Source organism: Phallusia mammillata, chromosome 2 (genome assembly GCF_965637545.1).
Source record: "Phallusia mammillata chromosome 2, kaPhaMamm4.hap1.1, whole genome shotgun sequence".
Classification (NCBI taxonomy): Eukaryota; Metazoa; Chordata; class Ascidiacea; order Phlebobranchia; family Ascidiidae; genus Phallusia; species Phallusia mammillata.
The window spans coordinates 11,236,083-11,250,197 of NC_137253.1; the positions used below are offsets into that span (position 1 = coordinate 11,236,083).

Sequence of the window (14,115 nt, forward strand, 5' to 3'; positions counted from 1 at the left end):
TCCAATGCTATGACCTTGCACGTATAAAACGGGTTTCCAAACATACCTTATTTGCATGCAATTTTCTGTGTGCGACAAGACACTGTGTTTTAATGACAGGTTTTAAATCCAAAATGGTGTTTCAATTTTCCATCGTATAGTACAGTGGCTTAGGCTTGCATTCAGATATTATATTTTGCTGTGGTACTGCCGTTTTGTTTGCAAGTCTATTGAAACCACATATCCGGGTTTGAGTATTTCTCTGTTTGCCTGGCTAGGAGAAACGTTTTCGCTTTATGATGCATCCTTACGTTTTAAGATAAGCGTGTTTTTATACTAATAGTGGTTGTAAATCTTTGTCTCCCAAAACTGATGCCTACAAAACGGTATAAAGCTATAGTTGATAATTGTTGGCACCAGCTAACCATAGATAACCGTTTTTTACCTTTTCGCTGAATTTTGTACACAAGTTATTCATAATTTGTCAGTTTTGTCAGGTTTTTGTGACACAGTCTTTTTGCTTTTTAGTCGGTCCATGTGCACTTGACTTTACAAAGATGAAAACTCACGACAATTATTGGTCTGATCCACCAGCGGGAGAATTACTGCAGCGACATCGGTTGCATAGTCGGTGAGTTGAATGTTGTTTATTACTTGGACACGAAACTTTTAAGTATCGATATTTTAAATGCTTGGTTCATGACCCAAATCTGCTGAATATTATGTAATGACAAGTAAAAGGTTACTTAAAACTGAAACATGAATCACCAAACACTTTTTTTACTTGAAATTGCCGAAAGCCAAATTTATTGCTATACTTGAAGTTTCGGCTTACATACACGAATCGGCTGAAATTGGAAAAAAGATGAAACCATTACAGTTTTATACCTTTTAGATGAAAACCTTTTTAGATTACCAAAGACTGTCCATATAAAACCAACGAAAAAAAAACACTTATGCCAAAAGCCATAACCGCAACCAGTGACCGTTTTTTCAACTCCAATTTCAGGCATGCAACTCCAAACTCTCCTGTGCGCCGTCTAGCGATCAACACTTCGTCGATGCACAATCACAATTCGACCGATTCACCTGACCGAAGTTCGTCGTTCAGGGAATATGTGGAATCTCTTCACCAAAATTCAAAGATGACATTACTGTACGGAAAAAATAACGTCGTCGTTCAACCGGTGAGGCAACATAAGTCTTTTTTGTGAAATTCGTTTGTTATTATTTCAACGGCACTTGTAGTATTCGGAAAATTTAGGTTCAAATTTCGTAGCGATGTTATGTTGGTTGAAAATATACTCGCGTGAGTATGAGATTCAAATGCAACGCAAAGCATGCTCTGCGTAACAATCACATTTGTTTTGTCCCTCTTTGGCCTAAATAGGAAAGTCTAGTTGTTTAGCTGATCTGTCAAAAAGCAATCGCTGTCGAACAGTTTGCTGAAAACACCGAACAAACCTACTATAAATGTTCTTAGTTGTTGCTGTGACTAAATCGACAATTAAAATTTAGTAAAATGGTGATTTAAATGCTGAAAAATCTGTTGGACCCAAATAGAGAACAAAACGATGTTCAAGTATTTAATCTGAAATGAGCATGTATGCATTACTGGGACGAGGCCGGAAGCTTTTATGCAGACCAGCGATCACGGCATACTGACATATAAATCAAAGTACGCCTGTCGTGGGTTCGAATCCCACTACAGCAAAATGTTTCTAGCCTACGCCTTGTCATATAGAAACGCTTGGGAGACCGTTTTGATTCAGTAGAACGCTTTCAATAGGCACGGTTGAGTACGATTCATGTAGTGTATTAGTTAGTAATCTGGACGTATACCAAATTGCCTTATTTAAAATTTGGACAATTAGGCACTAACTTCAAACTTAGATCCACATATAGTGATGCTAATTCAGATTCAAGTACTCAAGTTACTTTAGGTCGCAAATTATTAAAAAAGACGCATATAAATTGGCATTATATTGAAAAGCCATTTATAATTGGAAAAAGTGTTAAAAAAAGAATTGTTTTTTTCAAATGCAATTCAGAAATTTTTGCTCCTTTCAATAGTGGCCCTTACACAGTGTGGGCAAAATCTACTGTGACCTTTTTGCGAAAAATCGATTTCATAACACCTTAATTTTCCATCAGCTTTCAAAATCCAATAATAATCCATCACAGCGCATTATTCCTTTCTCTTTGGCGTTTTTTTATAGCTCTAATGAAATTCACGACAGACAAATTGTTGAATAAAATAATTTATGGTGTGAGCGAATGAGACATTTTTCACCTTACTACTTTAATTATTCATTTAAGTTCAAGAAAAACCTTTCATATATATATACATATATGTTTATTTCGCCCTAATAGCGTCATCAGCGTAACTGATCCTATTGGTAAAACTGTACTCATAAAACATCTAATTGCGTTAATTGTTGTGTATATTTTTAATTATCAAGCCATTACTTTGCTGTATTATACATATGCTCAAAATGAAATTATCCATTTAGGGATAAAAATACCAATTCGTTATGGTCAACACGTATAAAGCATTTCAATCACGGCTTTATCGATTTTTGAGATACGTCGTCATGACGATGGGTTTTATGTGTTTACTGGACACAAACAATGACCGATAACCAGTGATGGTCCAAATAATCTGACCACCATACTTATCTATAACGCCACTGCTTAATCAAGCATTTCTGACAATATTAATAGTGAAAAATTGTAAATGCATTCCCCGTGTATCGATTATACGATGCCGTCGTCAATACTTAACGTGTGGGTCGATATCTTCTATTTGAGATTATTTTCGTTTAAGTATAAAAGCATTTTCTGCTTTTATGGAGTTATTATGGGTCCCCATAATTTTTTTTTTCTTTTTTCTTTTATTTTCCGTCTAACGCGGATTTGTTCCCACGTTTTGGTCAAGAAAGAATGGTTCAAACTTTTTCAAATTTACACACATTACAGATATTGGTCTAAAGATGGTCCATGTGAATTTTCACCCACAGGTCCCCGAAACGTAAAATTTTTAACGCTGGTTTGTAATGCTCGTGTGGTAAAGAAAAAGTGCTTCAAATTTATTCAAATTTGGACATATGTTAGTTATTAATCCAAACTTGATCCTCCAGAAGTTTAACCCCGAATCACCCAGCGATTCACCCACAGGCCCCCGAAACGTAAAATTTTTAACGCTGGTTTGTAATGCTCGTGTGGTAAAGAAAAAGTGCTTCAAATTTATTCAAATTTGGACATATGTTAGTTATCAATCTGAACTTGATCCTCTAGAAGTTTGACCCCGAATTACCCAGCGGTTCACCCACAGGCCCCCGAAACGTAAATGTGTCTAACGCTCGTTTGGTCAAGAAAGACACTGTAGGCAGAAGTACCAAGAGAGTAACTCACTGGTTTACGATAGCGGGAGGGCTCAGCTTGACGTCGGACAGACGTTTTACGAGACGTCGTTTCAGTGATTAGAAATCAGCTGTTTTGCACAGCAATGCTGTGTCGTTTTATTAAGTTATCACTCACATTTTTGGTTTTGGCGAAGGTTTTACACCTATGACGTGATTTAAACCTAATAACCGTGCTTCGGTTTTGTATATGTCAAGCAAAACTTTGTTAATCAAAGTAAACATGAAAAAATGAACTTGACTTTTTTGCAAAATAAATGTTTTTTTAAATGCTCGTTGTCAGGTTGGCCGCCGCATGATCACGGGTTACTTAAGGTCAACTAGTAGGTATTACAAACACTGTTCAGAACTTTCTTTCGTCATAAGGTAGAGTTTTTTTTTTGACAATCAATTTAGGAGTCAATGCTCAAGACATGTAAAAATTAGGCTTAACGGTATTGTTGAACACTCAGGACTCAGGACGGCGTGCTATTGAAAACGGTGTCAAAAGGTCAAACAGTCGTTAGGCGTGTGCACCCTGAGAGGTTACTACAGGTCAATGGTACTCGTTTTGCGAAACAAAGTTAAATGAAAAACAATTTGTTATGTATACACTTGTAGCAAATTGCTTTTTAATTTAAAGTGTCTGTAACACAACTGTTACAGCTTTCTAAAAAAATTGTGTTCAAAACCCGACCTTGGACGACAATATCTTGGTCAAAGCAAGAGATTAAATTAAAGTATTTGTTACGTTTTTTTAATGTTTTTGTAATTATATGACAATAATAGTGCAAAAAGAATACGAACAATTTTTTTTATTGTTGGGTTAATGCTTTCTAAAAATTTGTCCTTAAGAATCTAAAAATCACCGCAACATTTGTTTACTGTCAATCCGCACAAACACGCGTGTGGGGACCCATTTGTGTTTGTGTGCAAAAACAATCATACGTGTAGATCAAATGATGTGTATAGTAAATTGGTAAATATCATATAAGTTAGAATATATAAAATAGCAGTATATCAGAAAGCCACTCTTCTAGTTTCTCTTGTCTTGTTACATGTCTAATAAGCCATCAAAGACTATATAATTTGACTTTTATTTATCACTATCACTAAAAAGCAATGAATGCTGTACTTTTGTACAATGTATTCCCTTGCAACAGTTAAATAATAGGAAAAACTACAAAAAAACTAAGGCAAATGTATCATAGTTGAAAAAAAAAACACTGCTATTTATGGGTCCCCTTCCCTAAAGGGGACATATATTGTTTTTGTCTATATTTTTTTCTGTCTAACGCGGATTTGTTACCACGTTTTGGTCAAGAAAGAATGGTTCAAACTTTTTCAAATTTGCACACATTATAGATATTGGTCTAAAGATGGTCCATGTGAATTTTGACCCCGTTTCATCCCTCGGTTCAACCACAGCCCCCCAAAACGGGATTTTTTTAAAACGGCTATACTTGCTAAAGCAGATGAGTCTCGAGTTTCATACTTTTTTGATTGGTACATTGCAGCGTATTTTAAAGTATTTTGTAACTTGAAGTTGTATATATCCACTTTCACGCCTTTACCCCCAAATATTTGTTTGTTTGTTCACATGTTAATGAGGTCACAAATACAAGACTTAACCTGCTGAAATTTTAAACAGCTGTGGATAGGGTGCTCCTTGTTGGCTGTTAAAAATTTCAGTGGAATCAGCTCAGTAATTACTCTTTACAGCCCCAAATATGTTTTTACATGCTGTCTTTTGTCAAATTTGTGCTCGTTCAGTGCACAGCTGACGCAATGGGATTGATTGACGATAGTGGCACATGGAAAAAATGCCTCTGCTTCACGCTGAATACAGGCGTCACTTGGCCATTTTCTCACTGGTTGGAATTAAGATGTTACGATGTTTGTTATTTAGCGCTGTAAACATTAGCGACAGCGCAGCATGATTTGTTACACCTGTGTAACATGACTTCTCAAACTGAAAGCATTAATAAAACTGTTTCAGAAAAGGTTTTGGACATAAAAAGCCCAGCTAAGCAATCAGATTGTTGGTATGTAAAAACGGCGCCAGGGAACACTATGTGCGGATTAAAAATCATAATTCTATTCCAGTTTAACAATGATTGTGTCCTATTTTTACTGTTACCAAATCGCATATGCATATGTGTGGGGACCCATTAGATTATGCTTGCAGAAACAATTATGTTATAAAGTGCCAGGAAAAAGATAGGGATCCAATGAAATGTAGGTGCCAAATATATATCCTTTATAAATATAGTAAGTGGTATATGTGATACATCGTTAAATATGATGTAGTATATATAAACTGGCAATATATATATAGGAAAACTATTCTAGTTTTAAATCGGTAAATAATGAAGCCTTCTAAATAGGCGAAATTAATGCCGCTCTTATGTTTGGACATTTGACTAGTGAAGAGAGATCCGTCGGTCACCACCCCGTTTTACAGGCTGATTCAGTAATATGTATGCAACACGTGTTGATCGTATTTTTTTACTGTTAATATCATTTTATAACAGACTACAAACATGTTTTTGCCCTATTAAAATTTGAATTGGTAAAGAAATCACCTGGGGCTCCCGTTGCGACGGGTTGGTTGGAATGAAAATCCAAAATTTATTCCAAATACCTAAAGCATGTATTTTTTTACTGTAATTTTGTCACAAATGTATCAATTCTGTTCAGAGTTGTAAGTCGAAGCAGGCTTTTCCGGTTGGGTTTAGACGTAAGTGTTAATGAAACGGACTTAATTTGGGCCTAGCTTCAAACTTGAAAAAGTATGTGGTGTAATTTTATGTTAGTTATTCTAAATTTCGGATCTAGGTCGAACTTTTTTGAAAAGAAACTATTCGGATTTAAGCTGATTTCGCTTCTTCGGCCTGTACTTTAGGGTTCCAGTTAGGTTTGACAAAACATGTACCAAAGGTCAAATCTTACATTTTAGTTTTTGAATTTCACTTTTTTTGTTTTTATACTGCTTAACGCTTAATTCGATTATTTTTTACAGCTGTAATAGATAGGTGTCAAAAGTTGTGCTCCGTAAAATTTTATGCCGTTTAAGTTTAAAATCTTTTTTATGCTCCTCGGCAGCAGGAAGAAGTGGGTCCTATCCCTGGATACCTCTCTCTTCATCAGGAAATCAACCTCCTCGTGATCAAATGGACTCCCAATCAGCTCATGAACGTAAAAGACGGAAGCGAGGGAAATGACGGAACCGCGGAACAGCGGAAAGCGGAACGCACCTCCGTAAATGCTTCCGAAGATTCCGCTGACATCAGGTACACCCCGTGACGTCACTGTGACGCAGTAGCGATGTTGTGGATGGTCGTAGAAGTAGTGCACAGCATTTTTGTGTCGTTGTTTAGAGGTCTGTTAAAGACTTTGCTGTAAATTGATTTTGTCTGTGTTTAGTTGTAGTTTGTTCAAGTTTGTTTTGTGGTCATAGTAGAGATTTATTAAAAAGCAATTATCTTTTTCATGTCCAGATGGTTGCAATATCAAATCCCAGGTGCAAATGTAACCTTTTATTGTTATATATATTTGTATTTTTCTAACTCTTCATTTTTTTTAATTACAAGTTATGTGTGTGTTAGAAAGCATGAGCATGGATTTGCGAATATAGTTGTGTATGTTGTTGTTGTAGCAGCATGAACGGGCTGGCGAACAAGAAAGAGCGCCCCCAGCGGCGAAAAGTGCTCGAACGAACCAAGAGGTAAGAATGGTCATCACAGAATATTCACGCAGCAGCACCGTATGTCATACTAGCACCCTATCACAAGATGAGCATAACTTATCGGTAACAGCCTCGCACTACTTGGTACATGACAACAACGTATTTACACATAAAATAGATCAAAGTACACCAGACCCATTGAAGGCGTCATACCTAATCACGCCGGTCTCCTAAGTATTCCTACCTTTGGCAAGGCACAGGCTAAAAAATGTGACCTACGGTGGGATTCGAACTCACAACAGTAGTCTTTCCGGGACTACCAACTGAGCTACACAGGCTCAGCGGTGAATCCGTCAAAAGTGAATCACAAGCACATTTGTCTGCCTCGTATGCTGTACATGTCAGCTTCATAGTAGGGGATCGCCAGGTTACCAAGTAATCAGTTAAGATGAACATAAATTCATAACTGGGATCAGCCCTAAAGCGTTCACGCAGACCAGTGATCACGGCATACTCATAAATCACAGTGCATCAGGTCCAATAAAGGCGACATAGCAAATCAAATACTATATGTACAATTATTATAGATTCAATATCAATAGGTAGTGCCTATAAACAGGTGTAACTGATATATAGCCCCTCATATCACTGATGGCATGAGCGTTTGCCGAACCGTTTAAACGAAAAAGCATCTTTACGTCTATTTTGGCTGTTATATTGGTCTTTAAGCAATATATACGCTTCGTACCAAGCATACCTAATAATCAGGCACACATTTTCGTTAATCTACACTAGGACACATTACCACTGAAATCAAACACACATTAACCTGTAGTGACCCCTGTTGGTGTGTCACGTGATCACGCGACCGCACAGGACGCAGGGATTAATAGCAGCGAGAATGCAGAGCGCACATATATTTAATACATTAGCTTGTGAATAATTTAACGCCTTCGCCGGCATTCATTCGTTCCAGGAATAATCGATACAACACCAGCGCTGATAGAGATATTTTGAAGAGCTCGCATGTTTCGTATATACGCCAAATAATGGTTTCACTATCACTGCATCGATATTTTTCATCGTATCGGCTATACGGCAGTGTTTCCGATGTTTTGGCCCGCGGTTTATGTAATGAACTAAAATCTGTATTTGATTCCCGCGTGGCGATAAAGATGTCGTTTTATTGTCAAAATACTATATGTTAGCCAAACAAACTTCAAACTTAGCAACGTGGTTTAAAGAAGCTGAAAAAACATTCCATCCGGAAAAAAACGTATTACGTACAAAAAAGTCAAATTTTGTGTCTCAATTTTTGTTGATATATTACACCGTTTTCCAAAACATATGAATAAAAGGGTGAGAGCAAAGCAAAGCGATAAAAAAGTGTAGTGTCTTTTTGCATTAAGAACTATGAGTAAAATTCTCGTAGTGGCGACCATCGCGTAATGACCTACTCTACTCACTTCATAGTTACATCTATTATATTTTGTTTTAACAGTTCTTATTGGGAATTTGCGATCTCTGTCAATGTCCGTGATGTCGTTTACCTGCATTGCCACCAGCAAGGTAATTAAGCCATAGAGAGGTTATCGGTGTCATAGGAAATTTTTGTGTCAAGACTATACGTATCAAGGTTGAAAATAGAATTTCACTAAAACACAATTTCCATTTTCTAATTAAAAAAAATCGATAAGTAATAAGCTAAGGTGGGCATAAACAATTACGTCTTTTTAAGTATTTTTTATAAAACAAGCAAATAAGCCCACCAAACAAAATAAACGGTTGTCAATCATAAAATCATACTTTCCTCTTAATTCATTTCATGGTAAATTTTGTGTTACAGCCACAGAAAAGATGGGCACTTTGGTCCTTGTTGGTCAAGACGGCGTCCAGTGGCCCCCGATACGTTTCCCGCCAGGTGGTCATTTACTGGCTTTTCTCTCCTGCTTGGAAACTGGATTGTTGCCTCATGGTTACCTCGACCCCCCGCTGTGGTCCCAGGAGGGCAAGGTGAGATTTCCCTTGTTCTGAAAAGCCCAAGTTTTCAGTAATATTTCCACATACAGCCAGGGTTGTGAATTGTGATACCGTCCTTTTGTTTGTCCTTGTTTTTTAGTCAATGTCTTGAAGAAATTTGATTGTCCCTATTTCTAAAAAAAAACTTTTTATCTTGCGTTTGCGATAGAGCACGCAACAAATAAATATACAAGAAACGAAACGTATTTAGCTCTGAGATGCAAGTCGGATATTTTCGGGTTCAAGTCGGGTTCGGGTTTAAATAAAATGGTCTACATTTGGGCTGAACTTCACACACGGTTGCATTTGTGCCACGATTTCACCAACTTTCAGGCCTGATTCTGTCTTTTGAAGTAATTTTAGGTTTGGGCCGGGTTTCGGACTTGCACTTTTCAGATTCAGGCCGGCTTACAACTGACACAGCTAAGCCCATAAACAGCACAAGACAACAAAAAAAGGAATTTTATCACAACATACCCGTTGGTAGCATGGTGACTTAATTGTTTTATTCTGCAGGGAAAAATCTTTCCCCATTTGCGGAGGAAATCGAATCGAAGATCCGAAACCGGTTCCGAATACGAGGAACCGACTGATTTCGTGTTTCGGGTCAACTCCTCATCTGACAGCAGTTGTGAGTGAAAACAACCTTTTTTTGCTTTTAAATGCAACTTGTGTTATTTAGAAGCACTGTAGCTTGAAAAACGTTTAGTAGCTCTATACTAGAATCGTTGTGTACTAGAATACGGGTATGTTTTGTGCAGTGTTTCTCACCCCCGCGTACTTATAAATCGGTGACCATTTTTAGTGAATCCGCGAACCCCTTATTACGTACGATAATATTTTTCAACTGTCTGCTATTTGTTTTGTAACTTACACTTGATATGAATTTGCGAATAAAAAAATAGTCTTAAGACCTAAAAGGTTGAGGTCCACTGATTTAGTATATAGTAACCCTCGGTAAATCCGTTTGGATCTCCAGTTTTGTCCGAATTAGGCGAAAAATCCAGTTTAATCGAGGCTTACTGTACTTTCTTGTTTTCTCTAAAATACGGATATAGTTGTGGGAACAAAATAGATTCAATTTTCTTGTTTGTTGATCTGCACAAAAAACAAACCACTAGTGTATGTGTGTCCATTTGTCCGTGTTGTTTCGTCCCTCGCTGCACGCTCATCTTACATCTTGCATGTCACTTCCATGTGTCTGTATACGTGTGTAGACGTGGTGGCCCCTCGCTCATCCTATCTGCCTCCTGTGCCGAACAACACCAAGTTCGACCTCATGGATTCAATCTTCACTCTCCCAAGCCTCATCACTGCCTCGCTTCAGCCTACAACCCGTCAACCGAGCTTTCCGAAAACCAAGAAGTCATCTCGGCCCTCTGGTGCCATCGCCCGGTCAGTGGTATTAAATGATAGCCACGTGACCGCCCCTGGAGTCTACGTGCAGCCCCCGTGTCGCTGCAGCAAGTGTAGGCCCCAGGCGGACCCCGAAAATTCCCCCGTTGCTAACGGTTCCCCGGCAAAGCATAAGAGGCGGAGGCACGTGGCAGAGGAAAGCAAAACAGATGGTGCGAACGGAGTGACAGGTGTCTGTACAATTGCCTGGTTATTGGATATTTATGCACGTGGCTAAACGTTGGAAAAAAGATTGTTTTACACATAAGGCGATAAATTTTAATTGGACAGGCGCATAAAAAAGGCACTTTTGATAAAATATAGAAGAGTCGAGCTTCTATATGTGTTAGTTAACGCAACTTTTTAAAATAACTTGTATGTTAACGTCTTTTTGCAACTAGCGTTTTTAGCAAAGTTTAATATCGAATCGCTTTTGACAAAGAGCTGATTTTCTAAGTCTTATTTTAGCATTTTGTATGACTTGGTAGTTTACAGGTGTAAGTCAGAATTGACAAACATTTTGCAACAAATATAGACAATAAATGCAGCCCACATTATTATTAAGCTTTCTCAAATCTATCACACAATAATCTTTTTCCAACGCTTTGTCCGTCCACCCTGCATGTTTGTTAGTGTGATGGATGCCGTGTTTTCGATATTTGTCGTTTAGTGCATGACTTAAAATCACGTAGAATTCGTTACCCACAAAAAGCAACTTTTCTTACATTGCTTTAAAAAGACGCTGAGTCACGTTTTTGACGTTTTGCTGACTTACGTTTTCAGTCACGTGGGATTCGACCGACGGCTTCGTTCCTCACTTGGACATGTATTCGTGGGATCAGAACCACCCCCGTCACTATGACAACCCGGAAGGAAGCAAATTCAATTCCTCTTCCTATTCGGGGTAAGGAAGTTTTCACTGTTATGCAAATGTATTGCCATTTATGTTGATTCGCATGTTGTTTCTGTATATATTTTTTCTTTTTTGAGGAAAAACATGTATAAGCTTTTTTTTCTGTTGTCTTTTTCATTTTTAAATTTCTTACTTTCTGCGATAATTAAGACACAAAATCAGGATTATAAATGTAAATAAGGTAAACAGCTAAAATCATGACTTAAATCAGTGGTCGGCAACCACCGGGCCGTGAGGAGTTCGTTACCGGGTCGTATACTTTTTTCAGGATAATTGCTTTGAAACATTTATGTACCAATTCTTGCATAGAGCCGTGTTGCCTGTTCCAAATATATAACTTATAGGGGCTTGGATAAATTCTCATCACTAAACATGCTGTTTTTTGAAAATTGTTTTAGTGGTAATACGAAGTTCGGATATCTCATTTTTGTCAATGCTTGAAAAATCTAACTTTTTCGTAAATTCAGATCGTCTCTTCGTGTCTTGTGCGACACCATGCGGCGTCAGATTATTTCTCGAGCTTTCTACGGATGGCTCGCCCACTGCCGCCACCTAACGACCGTGCGGACTCACCTGTCGGCTCTGGTAAACGATGACGTCATCAGTCCGATGTCACCGACTGACGCAAGCGGCGGCGTCGACGACAGTGTGTGGGGAAAATTAAACCCTGATGACCAGGTATGCATATTTATGATAAAGCGAACAGCGGAATTAATATCTGATCTTCGAAAACAATTTCCCTTTTGGAATATTATATTAGAATAAGAAAGCTAAAAAGACCATGGTTAAATATATATTTTCTGTACAATTACGTATAAGATACCAAAATTGTTTGGCCTAGGAGGTACTAAAAGAATAAAAAAGTAACATTAAAAACAAAAATACGTATTAGAAAAAAATAACTCACTTTACAAAAACCTATTTACTTGTTTTACAGTTGAGCAGCCTAGAAGAACTGACGCGTTACGTCTACTACGGAGGGGTGAAGTCGCACCTGCGCGCCACCGTCTGGCCGTATCTGCTAAAACATTATCCGCCAGGTAGCAGTAACGAACAACGCCAATTGATCGACGCTCAAACGTTAGACGAATACGAACACATCATGGAAGAATGGTTGGCCGTTGAAGCTGTGATAAAACTGGTAAAAAAGAAAATTGCATTTAGCCTTTGCAGCTAAATGCAATTTTTATGCAGTAAGACGTGTCGTGTAATCACGACCAATCAAAATTTTTGGTGCGCTCAAACAAACTGGCACACTTCGAGAAGAAACTACTTTTTAACTTAAGAATACTGGGTAGGGCTGCTTTTGGCAGAAATGTTGAGAATTTCTCTAAATCGTTTCACTAAGCTCTGTGTGGTTTTGTTGTAATCATAGTACGCCAGGCTTTTTGAAGGCGTTATAACGAATGCTTGGGAAACCGTCTTGATTCAGTGTAACGCTTTCACTAAGCCTGGCGTACTACGATTAATAATTGTTTATACCGTGATCGCTGGTCTGCGAGAACGCTTCTGGACGGATCCCAGTATGATTGTTTGTTCATCTTAGCTGATTTGGGTATACACTGCCCCCCTTGTAACCTTTTAATCATTAATAAACTTGCTGTTGTTCTGTTCACGAAACTTTCAAACTTTTGCCACGCTGTTGACTTATTGTTTTTGTGATATTTCAGCGAGATCAGGATCTCTCACTAAACTCAGTAAAATCATCGACATCCCGTTCATCGGCTGGAAGTTCCTTTTCAGACATACAGGTAATGTGTAAGCCAACTTCCAATATGATCTCTCGGTCACATTGCAAACTGTAGTCTGTCATGTATGGCGTTTTCTGTGACCCACCCAACAAAAAATATTGATGTACATGTTTAGGTTTTAAACACCTAAGTAAAATGTTTTAAAGAGAGGTATACATACGAATCCGGTTAATCGCATAACGCCAACATTTCTATGCAAAACTGGCTGATTCTCTCAGCAAAATGGCAACGGTTGGGATTTACGATCACTATGCAATTAAACGAACTATGTGATTAATCAGACTCCTCTGTAAATATACATGCGGTATGTTGTGTTGTATCATGGTGTCACGTTTACTGTTAAGGAGGGGGATCCTTTTTATGTCACACTTATTCCATATTTTCTAAAAAGTTTGTCTCATATCATTGTATTGTCTAACTAATTTGACATCTTTCTTAAATTACTTTCTTCTGAAAAAGACATTTTAAACTCTTGCATCAGGCTCGCCGAATATTAAAGCAGCAGTCATCCAATTTAAGTGACGTATTTCCACCAGAACCGGAACACAGCACAGGACCGCACGTTAAATTTACGGTACGTATACATTATCCTGATTATAGCCTAAAATCCTTGAGTCTTTAAATTGTAAAATAATACAATACTTGTAATACTGGCATGCACTGTCTACATTGTAATTTTACACTGTATCTCAATGTTTGTAGTTTGAAACTTAAACATTTATTTTTTTAGGAAACGTTTCAGGTAATCGATGAGGCCGCACAGTCGGGGGAAACTCCTAAGAGCGTACCGGCAGCTGCGCACACAAACCACACTCGTCGCAACCGACATGTGAACAATGTTAGTGGCATATTTAAAGTTGGAGACTTAAGCCTAATTGCATCAGTTTAAAATAGTATTATGGTACTGAAAATCTTTTTTCAAATATTTTTGTCGCAAACATAACCATTTGTAAAATAGGCAAAACGAAA

The 14,115-nt window shown here is 37.8% G+C and overlaps 1 protein-coding gene across 6 annotated transcripts in view; it reads left to right on the forward strand.

Moving 5' to 3' along the window:
* Positions 1 to 14,115, forward strand: part of LOC145214686 (small G protein signaling modulator 2-like) — a 43,346-nt gene that overhangs the window by 12,465 nt on the left and 16,766 nt on the right. The window contains exons 7-20 of one of the 6 annotated variants that reach the window (XM_080083265.1): positions 508 to 610; positions 989 to 1,166; positions 6,486 to 6,673; positions 7,039 to 7,107; positions 8,570 to 8,637; positions 8,915 to 9,081; positions 9,604 to 9,718; positions 10,305 to 10,673; positions 11,266 to 11,386; positions 11,863 to 12,073; positions 12,333 to 12,536; positions 13,066 to 13,146; positions 13,628 to 13,720; positions 13,877 to 13,984. In XM_080083265.1, coding sequence (XP_079939391.1) covers positions 508 to 610; positions 989 to 1,166; positions 6,486 to 6,673; positions 7,039 to 7,107; positions 8,570 to 8,637; positions 8,915 to 9,081; positions 9,604 to 9,718; positions 10,305 to 10,673; positions 11,266 to 11,386; positions 11,863 to 12,073; positions 12,333 to 12,536; positions 13,066 to 13,146; positions 13,628 to 13,720; positions 13,877 to 13,984 — 2,075 coding nt within the window. The remainder of the gene's footprint in view (positions 1 to 507; positions 611 to 988; positions 1,167 to 6,485; positions 6,674 to 7,038; positions 7,108 to 8,569; positions 8,638 to 8,914; positions 9,082 to 9,603; positions 9,719 to 10,304; positions 10,674 to 11,265; positions 11,387 to 11,862; positions 12,074 to 12,332; positions 12,537 to 13,065; positions 13,147 to 13,627; positions 13,721 to 13,876; positions 13,985 to 14,115) is intronic. The other 5 variants (XM_080083268.1, XM_080083267.1, XM_080083266.1 and 2 more) reach the window with 5 other exon arrangements.